General features: G+C 39.9%; 1 protein-coding gene across 5 annotated transcripts in view; it reads right to left on the bottom strand.

Annotated features, from left to right (window-relative positions):
• Positions 1-2,590: 2,590 nt before the first annotated feature.
• Positions 2,591-25,611, bottom strand: part of LOC125021153 (disks large homolog 4) — a 64,630-nt gene continuing 41,609 nt past the window's right edge. For 4 of the 5 annotated variants that reach the window (XM_047607073.1, XM_047607071.1, XM_047607070.1 and 1 more), the window contains 19 exons: positions 20,108-20,161; positions 19,409-19,459; positions 19,101-19,225; positions 17,333-17,502; positions 17,067-17,203; positions 15,526-15,670; positions 14,926-15,061; positions 14,621-14,777; positions 14,431-14,533; positions 14,078-14,192; positions 9,586-9,762; positions 9,381-9,423; positions 9,224-9,254; positions 8,730-8,777; positions 8,515-8,616; positions 8,153-8,325; positions 7,855-7,967; positions 7,463-7,554; positions 2,591-5,945 (listed from right to left, as the gene is read on the bottom strand). In XM_047607073.1, the coding sequence (XP_047463029.1) occupies positions 5,839-5,945; positions 7,463-7,554; positions 7,855-7,967; positions 8,153-8,325; positions 8,515-8,616; positions 8,730-8,777; positions 9,224-9,254; positions 9,381-9,423; positions 9,586-9,762; positions 14,078-14,192; positions 14,431-14,533; positions 14,621-14,777; positions 14,926-15,061; positions 15,526-15,670; positions 17,067-17,203; positions 17,333-17,502; positions 19,101-19,225; positions 19,409-19,459; positions 20,108-20,161 (2,079 nt within the window). In that variant the 3' untranslated portion in view covers positions 2,591-5,838. Of the gene's footprint in view, positions 5,946-7,462; positions 7,555-7,854; positions 7,968-8,152; positions 8,326-8,514; positions 8,617-8,729; positions 8,778-9,223; positions 9,255-9,380; positions 9,424-9,585; positions 9,763-14,077; positions 14,193-14,430; positions 14,534-14,620; positions 14,778-14,925; positions 15,062-15,525; positions 15,671-17,066; positions 17,204-17,332; positions 17,503-19,100; positions 19,226-19,408; positions 19,460-20,107; positions 20,162-24,047; positions 24,370-25,611 lie in introns of those variants that run through there. The other variant, XM_047607074.1, reaches the window with a different exon arrangement.

Here is a 25,611-nt window from a genome sequence, read left to right as displayed (position 1 = left end):
AAGATGGGAGCTGTTGTCGCTCCAGCATAAGCAGTCATCTTAACGGTACAATCCTGCACCACACCCTGCCAGGCGCCGATCCAACAATGAATCATCTGATCTTCGTGCAGTCACTCTGATACACGGATAAAGAGTTGTGGAGCAGCCAATGAGACGTCATCCAGATTTCCTAAGGCAGCGCAAAGATGTAAACAACAGAGACAGTTTGAAGAGTTGAGCAGTGGAACTGAGATTGTCCTGCACAAACACTTAGATGGGTTCCAGGTGGGGATCTCAAGGGTAGAGTACAAGAAGGGAATGAAGAGCGAGGAGAGGAGACAGCAGGCTGAAATGAATAATAAAAGATGAACATGGCAAGGATCTGTGTTTGATCTTCTACTTTGAGCTGTACCTGTCATGTTGCAATGAAGGTTACAAATGATGCTGACGAAGTTCTGTTTATAGCCAGTGTGCTTGGTAGTCTGAGTGAAAGGCCTGGGCATAGTAATTCCTTGAGCAATAACAGGAGCAATAGAAGAAAGAAATGCAACTCCTGTATAATCATAGATGTAAGAGGACTACCGAAGAATTAAATCTGGGCAGAGGAATACAGAAATTCAGAAAGATCAAGCAGTAGGAAGGTTTAAAGATATGTTTGTAGAAGCAATAAATTATGTGGACTTGTTTACGGGAATTTTTAATCTGCATCTCAACTATGGACTTTGAGCATGTTTAGAGGACCACAGCTCTAAGTCTACTGAAGTCAGGACTAAAAGTGAAGGATGAAGAGACTCATCAGGTGTGTCTCTGAGTCCGCCAATAGTACAGCCTTTGAGCTGTGTGAGGGCCTGTGTCATACTGAAACGATTCACTGGTCTCCACACTGAAGTTCAGAAGTTTTGAGGTTACTTTGAATGCTTTGAAATAATTTTCAGTCGAGCCCTCTTTCCAACACTCACATGACACACATGTCAGCTGTTCTTTCATCCAAATCCACGCTGCAGCTCTGGATCCCAGCAGCGGGCAGAAAGAGGCATCACTGTAGTATCAGCTTACTGTGAAGGAGGCTAAGAATAATTGCTGATGAAACAGGACAAGAAACGACAATTACTTTGATCACACCGAGGGTTGTAAGACGGAACTGTTTGACAATTAATCTCACACCGCCAGCTTCATCATCCTTCATATTTGGAGTGAAATGTGATTCTAATCGCTGGTATAATTTAATTATTCCATTTGGGAGCGTTCATATCTAATCCCTCCTTATTTAAAAAAAATAAATAAAAAATAACTCTCCTCCCTGGCACTGAGACAGGATGCAACATCAGCGCTGTGAATTACACATGGTTTTAAAATTTTCCAAACCTGAATCACTTCCATGATTAAATAGGAAACTTATTCAACGAGTCATAACTGAGAAAAAAAAATCTAATTCAAATTTGAAGTACATCTTTGGCAATATTTTTAAATAATCCATCTGTCAGGCATCTGCCTATTTCTAGAGCCCAACTGTGCATTCTTTCAGTGGAGCTTGTGGGTAGACGCTTTGGCATACGCTGATACATGGACTACAGATAATGCCTGATAGGAGGATACTAAAATCACATGGATAGAGGAAAACTGATAACCCGTAAGGTCTTTAACAGATAGTTGAGATCCTTTTCATGACCTTTGAGGAATGTCTGTGTCACATTCAGTTGGCATAATACAGGGGGGATCAGTGTTGGAAAAAGCCCTTACACACATGTTTCCCCCTTTAAGATTGAGTTTGATCCGCAGTGAGCTCATTCAGGCCCTTCACTGAGGCTACACCATGTGATGTGGTTTATGTCATCCTTCGTACACATTCCCCTGAAACTCAGCTGACATATTTCATATCTGTAGACAAACTGGGGATTTCAAAAAGCGCAAACACACAAAAGTTGTGTGTGTGGTTTGACTGCACAGCATGGCTTTGTAAGGACGGGCTCACTGGCGGCTCAGTGAAGTTTAATGACTTAACAGCTTGTCAGATTTTTTTTAGCAGCCTTTTAAGTGTCAGCATAAAAAATTCAAGGAGCAATATGTAATTTATGACTGAATAAATGCAGTAAATTTAGAGCTCATGTTAGATGCTAAATGGGGCATTTGTGTGTTGGTTAACCAAGCTAAAATCACCATGATGCTATATATAACAGTGACATAATAAACACAATTAGAAAACATGAACAAATTTGATGGAGCTTTCTAGACATAAAGCAAAAGACTGTTGCATTAGGGTGACAGCTTGCGCCTTAAAACAGGGACAAAAACAGGATCATGGCAGCCATTCATACACACCCACTATAAAGCTATAGCATGGCATGCGATGTGACGAGAGGAACCTCATGATTGTGTGCCTTTCGAAAGAGAAAATGGTTCCCCTGATGAGAGGATGAGAGGGGAGATGTGGGGGAGACACCAGCAAACAAGAGCCGTAGCAAGTTTGTGCAAATGCAGCTGAGAGCAGCTTGGATAAGCAGCTGAAAACAGAGAATGAGCGCCCCCCTCTGGTCAACACTCGGCACCTGTGGGACTGTGAGGCATCAGATCACAAGCATGGACAAACAAATAAACAAGGCTGAGGAATCCATTTTCAGAAAGCATTTTAAATTATTTTTATTATTTTATAGCTAATTTACAACAAGCGCTTCACTGAACTGGAACATTTTATTTTGCTCGATATTGTCATTGTTAAATATATTTTTCTGCATCAGTTGACTCTGTTGTAACTTTGTAATCAGTCTTTTCTGTAAAAATTCATATACTTTATAAGGAATATCACACTATGATACGGATGGCTGAGAGAGATATTAAGAAATACATTGAACCCTCAAATAAAGAAATTGAAAACATATTCAATTCATGGATGTGCCTCTGTGTGTCATTGCTCTTGTGATTCTCATTAATGTAAATGCATGTGTGGACGTGCCGATATCCTTGTCGAGTGTGTGCATGTGTGTGCGTGTGAGTGTACATGTGTGTGTGTGCATGTATGTGTGTGTGTGTGTGTGTGTGTGTGTGTGTGTGTTGCCCACCCGGAGTGTGGAGATGTTGTTTGAGCAGTGAAACTGGGCTGTGGCTCTGATGGATTCTGCATCAATTCAGCAGTGTGAACGATTAAATCTAAAGCCACATGGCAATCCGACGTCTCTGTTGTATTTACAGCATTTCTGGCCAAGACCCAAGAGCTCTCTCAATGTAGAAAAAAAGAAAAAGAAAAAAGAATATACAGACTTGAAGATGGAACTGGCAACAGCTCTAAATAAATAATAAATTATGAAGAAAAAAAATGAGACTTGTCATTCACAATTTCACTCAGCTGTTCCACTTTGAGCTGAGAGAAGCAGAAATAAACAACAAATATGAATGGTCATCAATACTTCTACCTTAGAACAAATCATAAATAAATACAGACACTTAAAACCTCAAAGTTGAGTCGCTTTGCTTAAACACACCATCTTTGTCCTGCTGATACCTGGAGCAAATAATACCTCCAGGGCAAACTTTATAAATACTGTTTAAATCACATAAAACCATCTTCATTGCATAACATCATAGCAGTATTGCACTACATCTTCATGTGCGTGTCTCACTCTCTCTCACTCTGGCACACACACAGGCACCCATTTATGTATTACATATCATATTCACCAGTAGATGTTAGAACTGATATTCTCATATGGCATCATTTATATTTATACATAACACATACTTTCTTGCCACTTGCACACACAAGCAGCAAATACACAGTCACACAGACACACGCGCGCACACACACACAGCTGCATTGTGTTTCAGTTCGTCTCTTTACAAGATCATGTCGAATACGTCAGGCTCTGGCGTGAGGTCTGCTTTACATCGAACGCTTCACTTATTTCTGTGTAGCTTTGTTTTGCTGCGTTTTACAACAATAGAATGGGAATGTGAGTAAATTCAACAACCAAACTGCAATATTACCCAAAGAAATCAATGGAATATTGTTTGGAAATGTTGATTTTTACAGACGTAGTCCCGTTAGAAATTGTCATAAAAAAGATATATATATATATTTATATATATATTTATATATATAGGCCATTTATCAGTTAAACATGACTTAGCTTTAATTTGTGTGGACACAAGAGGGAGAAAGAAGCAGAGAAAAGTGGAAGAGAGAGAATAAAAGAAGACATATTCCTCCCACACAGAGGAGGTTTCACGCGTAAATGCGCACGATTCTGTGCACACACATTGACACGCACGTACACACACAGACACGTACACGGTGTGTACGTCTGCGGCTGAGAGGGATCTTTTGTAAGAGTGACCGGTGAGTGAGTTGGCTGTGGTGCGATGAAGCGAAGAGCTCGGCTGTTTGTGCCTAGAGAGATAACATTCATCCTGGATTCCGACTAGCAGGTCGGAATAGCCAGTCCCCCTTTAGAGGTGTGTGCTAGGTTACAGCTGAGGTCACGACTCTATCTGTGTGTCACTGGATGGGTGTGAGGGTGTATATGTGTGTGTGAGGGAGCGTGAGTGTGTGTGCATAAGAGAGTAGAGGCTAAACTGTATATGCCAGAGCATCTGTGCTCAGGACGGGCCTTTCAAGACCATAGCACATTATCATGTCTCTCTACTTCCTTCATGAGACATGCTAAAAAAACTCCTCCACAATAAGAAGATGGAGAAGGAAACATACCTTACTTACTCGATTTTCCTTTTCATCATTTTTTTCCTTTTTTTGTCCCATTTTTCCATTTTTGTCCCCCGTACACATTGTCTTTGAAGATGCATGCACAAATTCAGCATATGAGTTTTTTTATCATTATAATTATTTGAACTGCCTTTAAATAATGCCTCGCAATATTCAACATGGGTGATTGAACAAATGTCAGTCTTGGTCACTAGGGCGTTTATTCTGAGTTCTCACCCAGAACCGAGAAGAAATTCACAAAAAAAGGGGGGGCCTTTGCAGAGAAAAGACTCCTGGTCAAGAGGGACTCAGCAGCACCTGGGCCCCCTCTTCTCAGTCAGTCTTCCCCCGTTCCTGTCCTGAAACAAGGCAGAGCTGACAGGAGGAGGAGGACAGAAAGCCAGGAGGTGATATAAAAAGAGGGGCCAGCGTCTTTTTCAGGACCTCCATCTCAGACATTGGCGCATGGAGGTGTTTTGTAGGGGGCATGAGACTTGAGATGAGCAGCCTTACTGCATCCCCGTGTTGAGTCAACCTCTAATCTGCTCAGATCTAACGTCTTTTATCCATATATATCTAGACTGTGTCACAATCCAGATGACATGGGCGGCAGTTCACACCTGGCATTAAAACGTATCTAAAATCTATCTCAAGTAATAACTTATCATTTGGACTTCACTTCATTTGCTGTTTATCTGGTGGGAAACTGCATCTAAACAGAGACAACACATGTACATATACAAGTTATTTAGCTTCACTAAACCACTGTGTTCAGTTTTGCACTTTTGAGTGCAGTTGCAGCTGTGTTTATAACCGTTGACTTGTAGGTGCATTTTAATGCCAAGTGTGAACACGGCCTCAATGTTTAGCCCTGCTTCGTTATATAGAAATACTGGTCAAGTCTTTTCCCTCAGTCCCTCTCCGTTTAATTACACGTTGCTATGTTCACATCTGTCTCAGAGTCTTTTTGTTTTTTTGGTATTGTTCTTTTCCTCACTTCCTGTGTTTGTCTTAGTATGCATTTGTCTCTCTGTGTCATTTTCAGTGATTGCCTAAGCACTGACATTGCTGGAGGACGGACAGGCTGGCTCGGCTGTGAGGGTGAACGGCGGTGTGGGTATGGTGGCTGTGAGAGGAGGGAGGGGGGCAGTTGAGCGGCTGCAGCATCACAGCCTCTCCCGGGTGGGTATCCAGATGTAAGGCCCTGATTGCTCCTCAATCACTGTCTTTACTTTGTGATAGACCTCTTCAAAGCTGTCCCCTTCCACGACAGCTGCAGCAGGACACAGTATGTGTGCGAGGGAAGGGATAGAAAACAACAGGGAGGGGGAAAAATGGCAAGATAAAAAAGAGAGGAGAGAGAGAAGGATGCAGGGGAAAAAATGGAAATGGGGAAAGATAGGGGAAAAAGAGAGAAGAAAAGGATCAGTTGATTTTTCAAGATAGTAAGAAATGAATGCATATAATTTTATGACCTTTATGACATCATAAAAACTGGAACATTTAATTTGTGTCAGTATTTCCATGTTTCCATCGCTCATGCTTATTCCCTCTCAAACATTCTTTCAGTGGTTGATAAAATGTCACATGACACCACTGTAGACAGCACCAGATTTGCGAAGGTGCCTTACATTCACTGGCGACTGCTGAGATTTGCCCTAAATGCATCTCTTAAATGTTAAAACACTCTGTGTCCTTTCATTCTTTTTCTCTTTTAAGCCATTCCGTCATGCCAGGAAAATGGAAATGAGGGTCTCATCTTGTTGTTGTCAAATCTGTGATCCAATTCAGCTCAGAAAGTCTTCTCTTTGGTGTCTCGGAAATGATCAGGAGTCAGAGTTCAGAGCGTCAGAATGATCATTAATGCCGGCAAAAAGGAGAGCAATCATTAAGTGTTCACAAAGTACACCGAAAAAATCACTCTGATCACTCTCTCTATATTCCCTCTTTAATACTGTTGGAACTTCACAGGTCACACCTATCGGCCAGCCCCTGTTCTCAGGGTCCACCTCTTGACCGTCCCTTTACATTGACCAATTACACCGTTAGAAAATCTCTACGTCACTGTTGCTGGGCCTGGAAGTCTAGGTCCCCCTAAAACATGTCCAGGCAAGCCCTGTCCTGCCTGGGCCTCTCTCTATGTTCCAATCTGCCCTATCTTCTTTTTTTTAAAAGGATTGTTCTAGTTCATTTTACACCAATAACTTCATAATTTCCCTTTGTTCTTAATTTCTTAAAGCCATTCTTGCTTGTTTTACACCCTTATTTCTTAATCCTCTTTTAAGTCCATTTTTAAAAAATAATAAAGTTTATTGCAAATATACTCAGAATTTTACCAAGTGCAATAAGTGTGACCATTTTCAACATAAAATGTGCCCTTGTGAGGTACACGTGGGGCATACATAATCCTATGTTTCACAGTACTGCATCAACATATTTCTGGTTAATGCTCATTATGTCATATATCACATTATAATCATCTCCTAGCATTGCATTTCATTTTCCTTAGCATATCAAAGGTTCTAAAATTATAACACAATCTTTTAGAAGAGGCATGTTTTGTCATTGATATTAAACAGTTAAAAAAAAAAAGATGTATGGATGTACAGCATCACCTTGTGAAGTGTAAGTGGGAGTTCCAGAAAAAATCTTGTAATCTGTCTTTCTTCATCAAATAGATAAGCTTATGATTATGGTGCTGTCAAAATTTAAATCCTACTAGTAAGTATGCAGCGTGTGTTGACAATAGAATGTAGCAGTTTGGTTCAAAGAGATCATGCATGTTCTTACCTGAGAAACACTCTAGAAAGTCTTGCTCTAGTTTGAGGGCACGGTCCATCCCTTTCCTGGCCTGCTCTTCTGTCAGGCGAGTGTTAATTTCTCTGTTAATATGACACATAAAATCTTAATTATAACATCTATTTTCATGATGTTGATCATAGTCATAGACATTTTTCAGAGAAGACACTTGTACTCATCACAGCTACAGACGTCTGCATGTCACATAGTCATAGGGAACATATAGTCATCATGCATTCCGATTGACTTCCACTGGGACATCTCATGGGACTTTACCATGATTAACACACCTGTGATCTACTACCTTGACAAGTCGAAATATCTGCTATGAAACAGGCTAACTGTCTGATAACCAAGTATTTAAAATATGTATTAGTACGCACAGGACATTCTCCAGTGACTTGGGCCGGACGAAGATGGCGATGGGATGAAGTTGAGCCGCTTGTAGTCTGCGTACTGCGTTGGCAGAAACATCCAGGATGCAGTGCTTCCCCTGCTGCTCATACACACATGCAGGGACACAAATGATAAGGATTTATAATAGAACCTGTTATTTTAGTCAACTATATTTTGCAACGGACAGCTAATTAGATAGACAGAAAGCCTCTCGCCCAATGACAGCTAGGATAGGCTCACAACCCTGCAGAGGACAAAATGAAATGAAAGAATGATGGTGCCCACCTGCTCAGCCACCTCACGGACACTCTGGACACTGGTGCCATACAGGTGACTGTTGTACTGTCCGGCCTCGATGAACCGATGGCTCTGGATGTCCTTCTCCATCTGTTCCCGTGACGACACAAAGTGATAGTCCCGCCCATCGACCTCATACTCCCTCTTGGGCCGCGTGGTGTCTGTCAAACAAAGAACAAGACAAAAAAAAAACAAAAAAAACTCTCATGTCATTTTGAATCTAGAAAATTAAAGCCATTACTTCTCGGAGACGGGATGCGCTATCTAAAATCACTGCTGGTGGCAGGCGTGACATCAAATAAAAACTGGAGGACAGATCAGTCTCAGTGACTGACAGCATAATTACTTACGTGGGACACAAGATCCAAACTTATCAGGGAACTCAGACAACAGGTCATCATTTATCCTGTCCTTCACAGGACCCAGAATGATGATGGGCCTTGCATAATGCACTTATCATAACGAGAAAGAAAGAAAGAAAGAGAATCAGATGATTCACAAAAGGCAAATTAAAACAAAAATGAAATTTCATATCAATGCTTTGAAGTCCTTTACGTGACCTTACCTTCCACTTGGGTAACCGTTTCATAACTGTGTGAGATTTTATCTCTCCCTGGTGACAGAAAATTGAAGAGTTAAAAACGTTATTTTAAATAATATTCTGTTGTGCATGCCTGTGTACAAAATGTGACAGATTTTCAAATGTGAAGGTATATACATCAGAACTTATTATTGATTGAGAACATTAAATATGTGTTGGGGTGTACTTTAAGAAAGATTGCTTGTGGTTTATATTTGGCAATTGGTATAATATCTAAATAGAGGTGCCAAGACGTGAAGATTAATACCAAAGGTAAAGATAGGGAATACAGTACACTGCTTTTAGTCAGCAGTTATTGGTAGTTGTCACGTCTGCATAAATAAAAGCAGACTCAAAAGTTTATAGAAATGAGATAAAAGGGAAACAAGTTAAATGGAGTAAAATAGCTTACTGCCCCATATACATGGGTATATGCTGGCTTGTATTATCAATATAAATTTATGATTCAGACTAATTACCTTGAGTGCTCAAGCTGTCTCGACCATGGTCCTGTAAGAGAGACCAGAGCAGACGTTTACACACTAAAAGAACCAACCTTATTCAAACACTTTTTATGAACAGACATAAAAAACAACTCAACAAAGCTATAAATCAAACCGATTTTAATGAACATACCCTCTCTTTAGTGTTAACACGAGACCACTCTTTTCTTTCCACCCTGTTGAGATGGGGAAGCAGAACAAAAACATAAAGCTTTTAGCATGAAAGATGTAGTTTGCTCTCTACTTTTTAGTTTAAACAATGAGTTCAGTAAATGCTAAGGACAATAAAAAAAAAAAACAAACATCACACCCACACAACAGTGAAAATTGTGTCTGACCTGTGTTTACTGGGAATGAAGCCGACCTCTTCGGCCTCGTTCTGGGGGCTGACCTTACGGGCCTGCCACCACTCTTCGTCTCCGCAGTCCAACACATGCAGTACGTCTCCAAACTTGAAGCCCAGCGCTTGACTGAGGAAGCCACAGTCCGCAGTTTTATCATAGTCAAAAAGAGCCCTAAATGATGAAAGAATTCAAATCACTCACTTAGCAAAATACACTTTCTCCAGTTTTCCAAAAACTTCTCTGTTATATTTATTTTATGGTGAGAATTACAGCAATGGTTCAGTTTTTCATGAAGATGAAACAAATACAAAAAAAATGAAGAATACACACAGTATGCGTGGTGTTTTGCCAGTTAGTCTTTTTGCTATAAAATTTATGACCACCAGTGACAAAACTGAGCTTCATGGTTCTTCCAAGATATGAAATTATCTGCAATATTAGATTTCATGCTCACCATCTAACACTGCTCCTACCCACCATCCATGTGATGTAAAAGAAAATGTGATTCATCAGACCAATCTACCTACTTCAATTGCACTGTGATTCCGTTCTGATGCTCTCATGCCTTTTGGCAGTGGACAGGGGTCAGCATTGGACCCAGATTGCTCTGCAGCTATACAGCTCCACAAACTGTGATGAACTGTGTTTAGCATGAATCCTTTCAGCAGCTTCAGCTACAGTGGCTTGTCTGTAGAATCAGACTACACTGACCACTGCTACACACATGCATCAGTGAACCTTAGCCACTTATCACCCTGTCACCAGTTTACCGTTTTTCCTTCCTTGGACCACTTTTGATAAGTACTGACCACTGCAGACTGGGAATACTTCACAATAGCTACAGTTTTGGAGATGCTCTGACGCTGCCATCTAGTCATCACAATTTAGCCCTTTTCAGCATCACTCAGATCCTTTCATTTTTTTCATTTTTCCTATTTCTAACACATCTACTTTGAGGACAAAATGTTCACTTGCTGCCAAATGTATCCCACTCGTTGACAGATGACATGACTGCAAGATAATTAGTGTTATTCACCAGGTGGTTAAAATGTTATGAATGACGGTGTACACTTTGCAGTCTTTACTCACTTGTCAGCTGTGAGCCCATCTTCAGATGCTGTATTAAACCAACTTAAAAATCACAGTATTTTATTTCCAAATAAATATCCACCTCAACTGGAACCAGCAAATGCAACACTGAGCAAAGCTGGATGGAACTATAACTGAACCACTGAAAAAGGTTTTAGTGGGATGCTGCAGTGACAGGACAACAGCTGGATTGTAGTATTTACTCTCATTTACACAGGGAATCAATCAAGATGTTTTTCTCTTTTACTCTGCTACCAGATATGGTTAGGTGATGTTTGCTTGCTTGTTGCCAGGGTTTTCTACGATTTTCTGAACACGATGAGTAGGTTGTAATGTTTATTAAGAACGCATTCTCCACTTGACAACAATCTCTTTATGAGCCTTAATCTTAATTGAAATTTTAGTAACATCGTGCCATCGAAATATATTCTTGCTTGGTGTGATTGGTTGATGTGATCACTCTTTGACTTTAAAGGGATACACCACCCTTACGTGAAATTTAGTCACTCACATACTCAGAGTTGGATAAGTGAGTAAAGGCGTTTTTTAATCGGTCCAGGCATTGTCCTTATGCTATATTCCAGCAAAGCACCGCTGACAGGCGCAATGACACCACGCAGCATCCGGTGCTTCCAGATGACATCACGACGTAGGGGATGTTGACGTTGCGTTTTGTAATTGGTTGAACAACAGAAAGAAGCGTAAGAGACGGTAGCAGTTTTAGCGGTTAGCGGTTGTTGTCGAAGCAGAGAAACTTATTTGTTTTGTTATGTCCTTTCATTCTTTGGATAAGTTAATAAAAGCTGTATTTTTATTTAATCTTTTTCAGGATAAAACTTCGTAAATCTTTTTGTGCTACTATACAAATGAATGGGTTGAACTTGAACCAATCCAGCTTTATGTCTTGAACTTTATGTTTTTTATGAATAATGTGCTGTCATTGTATTTTTTGTGTTTTGTAGAAAATTAAGTTATAAATAAAAAACTTCATTGAGCTATCGCTTCCATCGTGAAAAATAGATTAAACTCTGTTGAGCTGATCTCTCAGTCCGGGTTGAATGGATCCGCATGGAGCCGAACATACAGGCCCATCATATAGTTGACGTCATCTGGAAGCACCGGATACTCAGCCAAGCAGATCTGGTACCTACACGAATATAGACCCCTTCACAATTTGTTTTTGAGGGACTGGGCTTAACTGGAGGCAAAAAAAATCATTATAATAAATATATAAAATACTATAGCCCGTAAATGTTGGTTAGCCTATTTCAACGGACTATTTTGGCAAGAATTGACAAGGAAAACGCATATATCAGAGACTACAGGAATACAGTCACTCCCCGAGACCATGAGTGTTATTTTAAAAAATTTACTCTGCCTTATATTCACCTACCCCTACACTCTCACTCGACAATTTGACTAAAGGAGGATACTGAGGTGTCTGGTCTTTTTTTATCAAGTGAAGACTCTCAACAAAGATATTACAAGAAGTAAGTGGAACCACTGTGAAGACTAATGTAGTAATACAACTTCTGCTTGAAGACCCCTGAAACACGCAAGTAATGTTAGCGTTAGCTAGCGGTTAGCATTAGCATTAACATGTAAGAAGAATCCCACAAATAATGATCGCCGTAACGTAATATTAGTCACAATTTAGTCTTTATGCATTACGTCATCCTATTTTTTTTAAATCTTTTGTTACATATTTTACCTACCTTTACATATTTTATTTAAGTACACTGAGAGTGTGTATCAAGTTCCTTGTGCTTACATGTTTGAATAACGCTGATTGTGAGCCTGAAGTCCAGAAACACAGCAGTCAGTGGTCCTTTATGAGTATTTATCACAAATCTAACTTTGGATACCTTTGGAGCCAGAATAACTTGGTGCTCTTGTATGTAGTGTCAATAACACAGCAGTTGAGCCCTTATATAGTCTTACCGTAGCGACTAATATAATAGTAATTATTCCTTTCTACCTCTGTACACTGTAAATATCTTCATATTTTCCTCTCTCTTTGTATTTAGAGCGTTCAAAATTATGTCATTTTAGTTGATGATTATTTACACCTACTGTGATTTAGGGGTTTACTCTCATGTCACTCGTTAGTAATATTTTTTTAAGTTTATTTTTCAACTGTAATTAATGACAAAATGTATTTGGTCATACAAAACAGTGAACATAGCAATTAATCTAAAAACTGTCTGGCGGGGCATACACATTGAAATCCAACTCAGGCAAGTGAGACTGTGACCTCATTGAAATGGAAGCCTCCAAAAGATGGCCATCGTTCCCAGAGGGTTACTCACAAGACAATGGTGTGTACTTGGATTGATGAATGATTATGAATAATAATGATGTCACATAGTCATGATAATAAAAAAAATCAAGATGATGAGGAAGCATTGAGATGGTGGCGTTAAAAACACCAGCCAAACCACAAATGATGGAAAGCAATGTGGAAATAGTGGTGTATGTTTCATGAGTGTCATTGCTATACATGTCTGGTGTATGTCTAAGTAACATTCACATGAATGCCAGGTCCATAAGTTACACAGCACAACATTAAATTGTAACGATGTGGTCATGGTCATGTTATTTACTTCTTCTGTTGGTGGTTTTAATGTTATGTATAATATATGTTATTAATATTTTCTTGATAATCATACTGTGTTTGCTATAAACCAAACACGGCTATGGCTCAGTAGGTAGATCGGGTTGTCCATGAACCGAAGGGTTAGCGGCTCTATCCCCCTGAGTGTGCCATATGCTGAAGTGTCCTTGAGCAAGACACTGAACCTCCAGTTGCTCCCAGTGCAACTGGCACTGGTGTGTGAATGTGTGTGTGCTTGTGTGAGCGAATGGGTGGATGTGTCTTTGACTGTAAAAGCGCTTTGAGTACCTTTGGGTAGGTAGAAAAGCGCTATATGAGAGCAAGACCATTTACCATTCCCTCAGTTTCAAAACTTCAGGATTTGCACTTGCATTGAATATTAAAATACAGATGGCATAATGATGCTTTAATGGACTGCATTCTGTACTCAAATAATAACTAAATAATGCTGACATTTCCTCTGAATAAATATGTTTTACATAATGTTGGATTTTATGCAGATGGATGCATTTTTGACAAGATTATTAACAGGCTGATGCAGAACAAATCAAATTATTATTTCCTAAAATAATCTAAATTGAATGAAAAACTACATATTCTAAATGATCTAAAATAACTGAACAGTACTTGTAGATATGTAATTACAATTGAATTTGACCAACAGCTTTGGATTAAGTCTATGTGGAACTGAATGCATGCATTAGCCCAAAAGTCTTGTCTTGGAGGCACTGTGATCTGTGTCATGTAGTACCCAAGGTACTACATCTGCTTCTAATGTGAGACCTGATGTAGAAGCCTCTCTTTGGGTTACTCCTTAGCGTTGTGGTCCCAGAGCCCATGCTGCTGTTCATCAGCTGTTCCCTCAAGTCATGGATCTTAGCCTCAAAACGGCTGTACTCTGAAACAGAATGACATAGACAATACAAACTTTACAAGTGATTCAGTGATGCAGTCAATGTCTTGATACGAATTCCCATACTTTAAGTGATTCAGGTGCTTTCTTGCTTTCTTTATGTGTGATTACAAGTCTGACTGCATGACTCAAAACATTAAAAAGTAGGTCTTCTAACCGTTTAACTTAATTTTAAGAAACTCTTAGTTTGAAGCTGTCTTATTTATGATAGCTGTGGCTTTACCGTCGGGTCTGTACTGAGCAATGATGGTTACAGTCTGTCCAGCGTTCTTCAGCGCTGCGGCTGCCTGTTCATGTGTGGCCATGCGCAGGTCCACACCATTTACCTAACACACACAGCATAACTGTAAACAACTACACACAATATCAGCGTGTGTCACTGTAGAATACGTTATGAAGAAAAGTGTAATTACGCTAAGGATCTGGTCGCCCTTGTGCAGCTCTCCGCTAAGGTCAGCTGGACCCCCCGCCAGGATGAATGAGATAAAGATTCCTTCCCCATCCTCTCCTCCAACAATGTTGAATCCCAGACCTGTTGAGCCTCTGTGAATCAAAACTCGGCGAGGCTCCCTAAGGGAGATAGATAGGGAGAGAGATCGATGATACACATAAAAAAAAAAAATACAAACAACTCTCCTACTAGTTTTGATAAAACTACTAATAATAAAATATGTAGGTAAAACATATATGTTTTATATGGTTAAGGATGATTGCTAACCTGGGGATGTCATCGTCTCCCATCATGCCGTGCAGGACAGGAGAAAACCTACTCGGTGAGGTGGGAGTTAGGGCTTGTGGGTAATCCGATCCAAGATAGTTAGGGTGGCTGAGTTCAGTATCCATATGGGAATATGCTGGAAAATTACACAAAGGAGCAAAGAGATATAAGATACCAGGGGAGGTATTGTACACAGATATGTAACATTATTGCAGCTCGCATTTCTCACCCTGTACTTTCCCACTGACTAAATGCACTTGTGCAATGCGATATATTGCACAATATCCTCATGTAATGAAAGCCTATTGCACAAATTTGAGCATTCGTTCCCATGCTCAGGGCAGACATTTATCAGGAGTTTTTTTCAGCTCAAAGGAAACGTTGTGTTTTTGTGAAGGATAAAGGGGAAGAAAGAGCTCTGAACCTGTGCAGCTCAGCTTTGACTTTTCACACAACTCACACAGTCATCTCTGGTGGTTTAGAAAGAACAAGTTATTCTCTCTATTTTTGACCACTGTTCAAAATCTGAAGGAAAATCTCTTGCTTTCCGGTTGACACACAATAGGAGAGGTTTACACAAAGGCGCAGAGAGGGCCTTACTGCTGGTGAGGTCCGGAGGGTTGTAGGAGTTAGTCAGGAACAGGTTGTTGGGCTTGGCCACCCTGAGGTACACCACCTCGGCTGTGTTCTTCAGAGCCCCCACCGCATCCTCGTGCATCACATCCTCCAGACACACGTTGTTCACCTGTTTATAAGCAGAGAAACATAAGCAGGATCCCAAACTGAAAACAGGAGTGACCCATGTTAGCTTTCAGGGCAAATTTAACACTTTCAATTATACACATAGTAATACCAATTTCTGCCTGTGATAGTATTTAAATTTATTGATAATTGAGAGGATAAATTCCTACACTTTAACTATCAAATCAATCAATCAAAACAACTTTATTTATCCCAAATAGATACTAGATACTTAGTGAAACATTAGGCCAATTTATTATGTTAGACAAAGCTAAATATCAGGAGGGTAGTTTCCTGTAATGATAAGCTCGACTGAAAATAAAGTTCCTTCTAGATTGGGACCCCCAAAGAGTACTATCCTAATTATTTGTGTAACTAGAGCTGTGTGTTGCAGTTAAAGACAGGAAATGTCTGTTGGAGCGAGTCAAACTGTGGTGATGTAGTTATGTAAGTTTCACCAAATTCAGTGTGAACAATGGCATATTACCATGTCTCATTTAAAGCCACACAAGCATTACAAACTTTAGAAGTGATAAATATGTATTTATTGTAACGTATCTCTATATGTGTCTCTATATACACTGCCAGTCAGAAGTAGTGGTGTATACAAATCCCATAGTCATACAAATGCTCTCTGTTTCTGTAATTACAAATCACACAGTTTGGATTTAAAAATGAATCAGCCATTGGTTGTTCAGTGAATATTTCGGTTTGTGTCAAGTATCATTTATGCGACACATTACAATTATAAATATTTGCTTCGTGGCTTTGGCCCTGGCCTACATTTCCAGATTAGTATAGTCTCTGTGAGAAATAACAAAGGAACACCTGTGTGCAAATTACACTTTAATTTAAATAAAATAAAAATTCTTATTGATGATCACTGTGTCTTTACCATCAGGTCTGTGCTGAGCAACGATGGTTAGTCTCTGATTTGGTTACGTGCATGTCCAGCATTCTGTCAGATTGTGTATATCGTGGTTATGCACCTTTCAACAGATTCAATGTGAACAATGGCATGATGCCATATCCCGTTTAAAGGTATGATGTTGGCTCGGACACCATTTAGTAGAGCACAAGCACCATTTTGAAATTGCTGTGTTGTGCTCTCTGTTCTCCAGCAGATGGCAGTAAAGCTACTTGAGAATAATTGAGACATAACTACAGTCAGACATTTATCCCATCCCACACATATATTAACATATTAATGAAAATAATGTCAGGCCATGGAAATTACTGTTGTGATTCATCGTGGCTCTTGATACGTCACCAATGTGTTAATGTATGCGTGTTCATATGTGACCATGTGTTTTAAACTCTGTGGCTGTCAGTGACATGTACTGTACGTCTATGGGCACATATGTCTGCATACTGGTAATTATCTAATATGATTGACCGACCGCTAAGATCTTGTCCCCGATCTGCAGACGCCCATCTTTATGAGCTGCCCCGCCTTCAATGATCTTGGTGACATAGATGCTGTTATCTCCTGGTATGTGCTGGTTTCCCACACCTCCAGCAATGCTGAAACCTAATCCTACATAAAGGAAGATATAAGAGAGGCAGAGAATGGGCAAAGCAGGCTGGTTAACGAAGAGGAGATTTGTTAAATCCACTGGGTGCAGCTTAGCTTGGTATGAAGCATTTGTTCATAACTTCCACTTACCTTTAGGCCCTTTGATTAGTTTAATTTCAGTGACTTTTTCAGCTGCTGGTTTTCTGCGCAGAACGTAGAGGCGGACGATAGCACCTGCCTCCTTAAGAGCCTCGACAGCTTGGCTATGTGTCACCTCTCTTACGTCAACATCATTCACAAATAAGATGCAGTCGTTCACACTAAGAAATTGAGAGAAAAACCGATAGAGAGAGACTGTGGGTGGGAGAGGGAAAATACAGCATGGGCTTTTGTTTTGGTGAAGAAACTGGGAGTAATCCTCCACCAGAAGAGGTCAGGAACAGTCAATCTTCAACCATAGCTGTGTTTGGGATCCAGTTTCAGCAGAAACATCTAGCCCTTTTCCACCCATCTCTCACAATGCAAAATTAATGAGCACAGAATCCCTGCTTTATTGACCTATCACCATAGGGAAAGCTACGGTATGTCCTCTTTGTTTTACGTGTTTGTAGAAATTATGAGAACTTGACATGGGAAGTGGAAGTAGCAGCCCATGCTCAGTAGATAAGCTAATTTCACAGAGGTGTGATGAAAGTGATGAAATAGCAGCCATACACATTTTTTCCTCCAATGCTTAAAAACTGGTTAGCGTGACTCCATCTATGTGAACATACAGATTTTATAGCCATGAAAATGGTAGTGTATAAACACTTCTCTGTAAGGCAGCCAGATGTTGAGATACACTCAGATACCACTGAGATACATACATCAGACAACCAGACCCTGCTTGATACAAAGGATGCATGCAGCAATGATTTCTAACATTTTTTAAATCATGCATTGATGTGTCCACAAAGCATTCCTTTCTTTGTGCTGCCAAGGATTTACAGGCACATCTTTATTAAACAATTTCTGGATAAGAATCTGCATATTGGATAAAATGTTCCAAATCAGCTCCATTAAAGTACACTCTCAGAGACCTTGAAGGTTTCTTTTCCTATTTCCAAAGCCTCTTTGCCATCTTGACAGGAAGAATTTTTTTGTTTTTGAATCATGCAAACCGTCTCAAAGCGAAATACATTTTATAGCAACACATTTAAGATTTTATTAGACTTTCAAAGATTTTCATTTTTAGATATTTACATTCAAAATACTTTTCTCTAGTTATATGAGAGTATGCTTGGAACGGAACTTAAAGGCCAAGAGAAACTTTCTTGTTCACATTAAGGCAAGTGTATTGTTTTCTGCAGTTCTGCTTTAAGCTCTCAGTTAAACTCTCAATTATTTCAAATCATTCCAAGTGGACATTCATAGGTCAACTATAATGAGGAGGATGCCTCTGTACTTGTGGTTATTGCAGCATTGACTAGGGAAATTACTAAACAGGAAATGCAACTATAGTGGGAAAATAAATGTATTGTTACATATTCCTGATTGTTCTGAACAGTTTTATTTTCCACAGGCTAGCTGGTAATAATAACACACTGCTGCTAGTTTAAAACACATGACACTAAATCAAAATGCAACCTTTAGAGTATTTTGGTGCATTCACTCTTAAATTAAACAGACCTGTCTTCTCTGGGGTTGATGCTGGGGTTGATGCTAACAAGGCTGGACAGTCAGTGTGCTATACTACTGTGTTACATTACTTAGCACTTAAAAAGGATATTGTACTTTTAAAGCTTCGTCTCTCCTTTAAGTGTGTTCACTTGTACAAAAGTGACAAAAGATTGTGTGAGTGTGTCAGGAAATTCAGAAGCTCTTGTCTTGTGTGGAAGGTTGTAGGTTTACTTTGCGTTTAGTGTGTGTATGGTTTTACCTCAGACGTCCATCTTGAGCTGCGGCTCCTCCCGGTATGATTTTGGTGATGAAGATGCTGGGGTCGTCACCCACATGTGGGTTGTCTGTTCCCCCCGCTATGCTGAAGCCCAGGCCCGAGTTACCCTGTGGGAGCAAATGCACAGTTATTATTTGATACATTGGGGGACATGCGTTGACACCCTTATGGACCGGTGACAGAAATGGTGGATTGTTGATAGACTGTTGGATCTACAATTTCCAAATAATAATTACTAACACAAGTTAAATAGTAATAATAAATGTGAGAATCTGAGTTCTCACACTCACTCTCTCCAGTGTGATTTCCTCATACTCGATTTCTCCTTCTGTCCCATTCACCTGTGAAAAGATGTTAGTTTAGTGGCTTAGACTTAGGAGATCCTATTATTTCAGCTGACCCAGTAGAATTCAGTTCAAGAAATCCTCTGGGCTTGATCATCACGTGTGAACGATAGTATGTAGTTGATAATACCAGTACTATTTCTTTTAACCTAATTTGCCTTACAGATGAACGACTCAGCGTTACCTCTGCAACTAAGCAAGTCCCAGAGGAAGAAGGAATTTAGGGAACTTCAGGCTTCACTGTTTTGGTGTCTGACCTAGAAAACAACTTTTCTTCGTGCTGTAGTGGTGCAAATATGCTGCTCTGTGATGCCAGGCTTTTCACTGCGGAGCCTTCTTCTCTAATCCCACGCAACTCCTGATAATATATGCACTGCTTTGATTGTAGAAATGGCATCATTAATGAACTCTGAATCAGATGAAGGAATGTTTTTTTTCTGTCAAAATGTATATCAAACTGAGAAACCTTATTAAATTGGAAAGGTGTAAAACAAATTAATTTTATTGTTCAGAGTGAAATGAAAAGCTACCTGGATGCTGAGAAAGAAATGGAATTGGACAGATAATACAAACACAGTTAAGTTAGTCATGTGTGTGAGTCTAATGCTATAATACAGTAAAGGAAAGATTAAACATAATCCTTACGTATGGGGAGCCATCGAGTGTGTCAGTGTTCACCACCACTGGAGGAGTATTTCCCTGGAGGCGAAGAGAGAAAAGAAACATTATTGAGAAGCAATGGCAGACACTCAAGTAGGCAGCTCCTGGCTGAGCTCTCAGTATACCTCTGGAACCTACAGTCATAGCCAAGGCTGATGGTCATTTCAGGTCCTAGCTGTGATAACACAGTTGTCACTGTGCTAAAGGACAGAGTTTTCATCTCTTCATAGTTGGCCCCGGAAGTAATTCATGCTACAGTTCATGTTCTTTCAAACTATTGATCTCTGCTGAAGCTGAAGGCTGAATTGCAGTATAGTTGGTGCGATAAATGGCCATCTCATGGAACATGGATGTCTGCCCCCTGCCCACCAGTCGTTCCAAAACAAACCTCTCAGTAATTCATATGCAGCCACACTAACAACACCTCTCAGCACACTGGGAGGATGATGAAGACACAGGAACTTGGTAACAAGGCCCTGACAGACAGGAGTGAGTACAATGTCAGCTCACTTGGTGGTCAGTTATTGAAATTTTGTGCTGCACCCATTATGACTGGCGCCAGACTGAATCTAAATGTTTCAAGGAGTTATTCATCAGGAACCAAGTGATACAGTAATGAAAAGACAAGACAGCAACTCTATGAGAGGGCAGGGTTTTTGGCATTGTGGTTTCAGTTTACCTGCCAAGAATCATCTTAAGTGTCAGAGTTATCCTCTACATGCAGTCCATCCTACATCCATCCTATTTATGTTGCCGTTTTGTTCTTTCTATATTTCTATATTCTTTCTAGAATACTCTAAGCATCAAATTGTCTTATGTTGGAAGATGACACACTGTTGTGGACAGGACTCATTGGAGAACACAGTGACTCTCCATGTAAATCCCTGTGTTTATTTCTGTACCACCGCTGATTAGCATGGAAAAGACACTGTGCATCTAAAGTGCTTACTGAACAGGAAACAGCAGCATAAAATCAGCCTGCTGACCTTCACAGTCCTGACAGCTCTGACACACACAAACAAGTGCACAACCAAACCAAACACATCTTCCCAGCTTTTAAGGCAGACTGTGTCACATTCCTGCTCAGTGATCTTTATGCGATGCAATGGCTACTTCATCCTTTCACCCTGTCTGTCTATATTTAAATTGGACAAATAGACAATACACTATATGTACATTTAAACCAATAGTGCAGTTTTAAAATTCATCCATCCATCCATCATCTTAAGTGCAGGTACAGTATATAAAACAAATTGATCTTCATTTGAATGATTCTTATTTATACATAAAATCCAAAGAGCAATATATTAATAAATGTGCTTTAGCTTCAGACCCATTAGTCTGACTTAGCCACGCAGGCCTTTGTTTTTTTGTGAACCATTCTAGTGAACCATTTTTTGTGAACCAACCTCAGCTGAATCAGATGCATTTGGATTTAGTGCAAGATCTTTACAGAAGAGCAGCTTTGATGTTGTCACTGAAATATCTTGAACTGATGTTGGTTTGAATCAAATCAAATGGGGACCTTGACATTTGTAATTGAACCCATTTGGTAAATAAGCTCTGATTAAAACATTGAAGTCCCAGTATTATTGGGCAGTGCTTCAATAAAGGAAATGACATGGCCATCTTCTGATTACAGCTCCTCATATCCTTAAAATCTGCTTAATTACTCCATGTACATCATTGTAAATTAAATAACTTTATGCTAACCAAGTTGGGAGGGGGTATTTATCTTTTTTTGCCTGAATTCTCCACTATCGTGTTTTTCTCTTCGGCATAAATAGTTTAAATGTTAAACTTGTACAGCAAAGCAATTCATGCCACAAACACATATGAGTATTAGAGCTTGTTGTTTTTGACCTGCCATAGCAGTAAACACGCAGGTGATCCAGTTTTCATTAATGGTGGCTTTTATGGTTTCATGTAGGTAAAATGTGGGTGTACCTAATGACATTTATGATGGCTACATCTCAGTCAGCGTTGAAGCGAGCCAACATGCTCAGTAACAATAACCCAGCTAAACTAATTAATGTTATTAATTCAGTCTGTGACTTTCTCGTTGTTTTTTTATATATACAAGGACACCATTTTACGCTTCAAACCCCTTTAGCCATTAGAAATCATCAGTGTTGAATGGCGCTAATTATATCTATATCCATTATAATGAGAAAACACTCATCTATGTAAGGCGAAGGCATAAAACTCTCCCCCAGCTCTCCACAAAATGCCAGAGTGCTTTAACTGTTCTATTATAAGAGAGTCTGTGCAGAGCTTCAGCCATGTAGCTGCGTCCAACGGGCGGTGCTGTTGAACGTCACGTCAAATTCATCCTTATCTAGAGAGGGAAATAATGAGTATAGCCAGCAGAAATCTAAGCCTAGTGCAGGCAGTTTCCCTGCAGGGATTTCGACACAGCTCTCTCTCCCCTGCTCCATGCTCTGTCAAGTCTTTCAACATCAGGGCTGTTAGGATTTATAGTATTTGGCTGCTCTTGCCCACCTATATTTTAGCACCACCTATTCAGTCAGCCCGTCCTCTGGCATGTCTCTATAGGCAGCACCATCCACACCCAGACCCTGATGGATTTACTGGATATGCACAATATCCATGCTCACACGAATAAAACAAACCGATTGATTTTCATTATTGTAGTTTCACATACATTATACAGTGTTTTGCCTAACACTGATTTGATAATGTTCCTAAATAAAATAACCTACACTTAATATTCAAGTGGGCTTAAAAGCAAAACTCATGAGTGAATAATTGCAATTTAAGATGAGAAACCACACACGGCTGCATATACAACTGTGCATGCTCCTTCCTGAATATGGAAATCACAAGACGTCCAGGTAATCTAATCAATCCAATCTCTACTGCTCTGTGCACACACGCATGCAAACATGCACATCTTTCTGCTCATAACCCTTTCTGCACACGCTTAATCCACTAGTCGTTTTCAGTCTGATGAACATTTTTAGTCGTAGGGGATATGATGGTGCCAGTAATAATGACAGTGACTTGTTCAGTTAAGCCTAAGATTTTTTTCTTAGCAGTTCCTGATGAGATTAATGATGCAAATAATACTTCAGTAAAGTCAGAGGGAGCAATGTCACATTCTGGCCATAACTGGATAGAAACCAAAGGTTGCATTAGAGAAGCTTTAACGCTGTGTGTGCATACCTTGCAGCAACTGGAAAGCCTTTTACATATACAAGCCATCCGGTCAATAAGTAAGCCAGCGACCCCTACTGAAATACGCAATGTCAAAAATAATGTTGGACGTGATCATAAATAAAGAGGTTGATGTGACAGCAGCAACAGAGCAGGCAAGCGCTGTGACTATTATAATTTTAGTGTGTATCTGAAGTGCTGCTCTTCTGTTAAGGTACAGACAGATACCAGCACAAATAAATCCACATTGACACTTACTTAGGTTTGTGCAAGTCTGTTGAATGAGAAAACAAGACATGGGTGATGTTTTGTGAAATGTAATTCTTGCTATCTTATTGGTTGGAGATTTTGCTAGGTCTGTGCTTCTCAGAAGAGTTTACTGCAGTGACAGAGGTTCATTTTGGATGTGTTGCATATTTGATGGTCACATTCTAGTTTGTTTTCTATTAAACAGAAACTCAAACAGACAACCTTCACAAGGGCCCTATTACCACACATACACATGGCCTGAGCAGGACTTGATTACTTTTGCCATATTTGATTACTAAGACACACATTATTAAAAAGTCTAAATGGGCCTCTAGTGCAGCCTTGACCTGCTTTGACTAGCCTTGTATCTGTGCACAAAACAAAGTCATAGTATGACTAAAACGTTATTCACTTTCTAGGCCGTTGTCATTTTCACAAACATTTGTCCAAATATACTGAAGCATAGCTAGAAAACAGCTATTGTTTAAAACATGCCTACCATCTTTCGATGTCGATGCTTCTTGGTTTTCCGGACATTGTTGAGGAGTCTGCAGCCCATCTTTTTGGCGTACCACACAGACATGAACATTTTCCTTCGGTTCCAAAATTAAATTTGTCAATACTGGGAAGCAAACCCTGCTCACGTCCCAAAATGACACTCACGCCCACTGAGTGTGCTGGAAGAGGTGGAGTTTACTCTAGAAGTATCTGCTTTCAGAAGCACCACAAAAGTATGATTGCAGAGGGAGCCATTAGGTCTAGGCCCAGCCATAACAGTTGATCAGAAACCACAGAATGTCCAGACTGCATTAATTAAGAGATATCATATTTCAGATGAAAACAGGTCCTTTGAGCTTTGCATTGCAGTCAGCCTAAGTAAAATGTAAAACAAAAAAATGGCATCCTCTAGAAAAGGGATATATTTTAACAATTTCAAATCCAGAGCAATGGCTCAATTCATGTCGTTTTCTTGCTGAGTCGACGCTGGAGACATCATTATAAAAATTACTTTTGCTCCTCATTATCTGGGACCCACTCGTCCTGTCTTCAGAAATCACCCGTCCAGAATAAAAAGTGACAAACAGATCCTTCCATTCTTCGTCGTCTGTGGCAGTGGACTGTGATAGCGGCGCCTTCCTGCTACTGGTCTGTGCTCAGTGAGAATGCAGTTCATATTTTCTGCTGCTACTGTACTGTCCCCCTCCCATACCCGCTGCTGAGGAAACAGGAGCGAGCAAGGAAGTTTGATGGCAATTACTTAGCTGTCTCCCTGTATAATGTTGATGCTGGTGATGGGAGAGTGGGAGGACTTACACTTTGACTGAACCTAGAAGGGCAAACAGCAAAACTGGCCTGCCTCTTTGTCTATTCCCAGGGAGAATCCCCAGTTCTTCAGTTAGTCAAAAGGATGGATGCTGAACAGACAGCATGGGTGGAGAAATGTAACTTGATATTTCATCGTTTTAGTTTGTCTCCAGGGATTTTCTTGTTCTTAGTTTTTGTAGTCTCTTTTCCAATGTCCTTTTTAATGCTGTGTACAATGTTACAATGCTTTCTACTTTTGTTTTCTATTTTCATCATGTTTACTAGTTTGGTCAATTACTTATTTTAACAATGTGTCCTACGATGTGCTTTCTGTAGTACTGATCTGCAATTTTGCTCTTTAAAACATTAGTGTAACTGTAATAATGTCAATGATTGTCATAACACTTTTCACCAGCCTCCACATCATTTTGCTGTCAGGGAATTTTGAACCACAAAACTCTTGCAAATAAGGTGAAGGATGAAGGATGTTTGAAAAAAGACGTGGCTTGCCATTTCTTTTCCTTTTCCATGGATAAATTTCTCTTTCTGAAAGACAGATGGATCGGCAAGCGTGTAATACACGGCACCATGCACACATGTAATGACATGCTGAAGGACAAGCTGTCATCTTCATGTCCTCATTCTGTTGAATAAAAAATCTCCTTTTGCCTATCTAATTTTCTCACCCTCCAATTGCAAGGGCCTCTCGCCTCCCTATCCTGTACTCCACTATTCAGCAAGAACAGCTATTCTTCCCT

Source organism: Mugil cephalus, chromosome 15, assembly GCF_022458985.1.
Source record: "Mugil cephalus isolate CIBA_MC_2020 chromosome 15, CIBA_Mcephalus_1.1, whole genome shotgun sequence".
NCBI lineage: Eukaryota > Metazoa > Chordata > Actinopteri > Mugiliformes > Mugilidae > Mugil > Mugil cephalus.
This window is presented reverse-complemented; position numbering and strand designations above follow the sequence as displayed.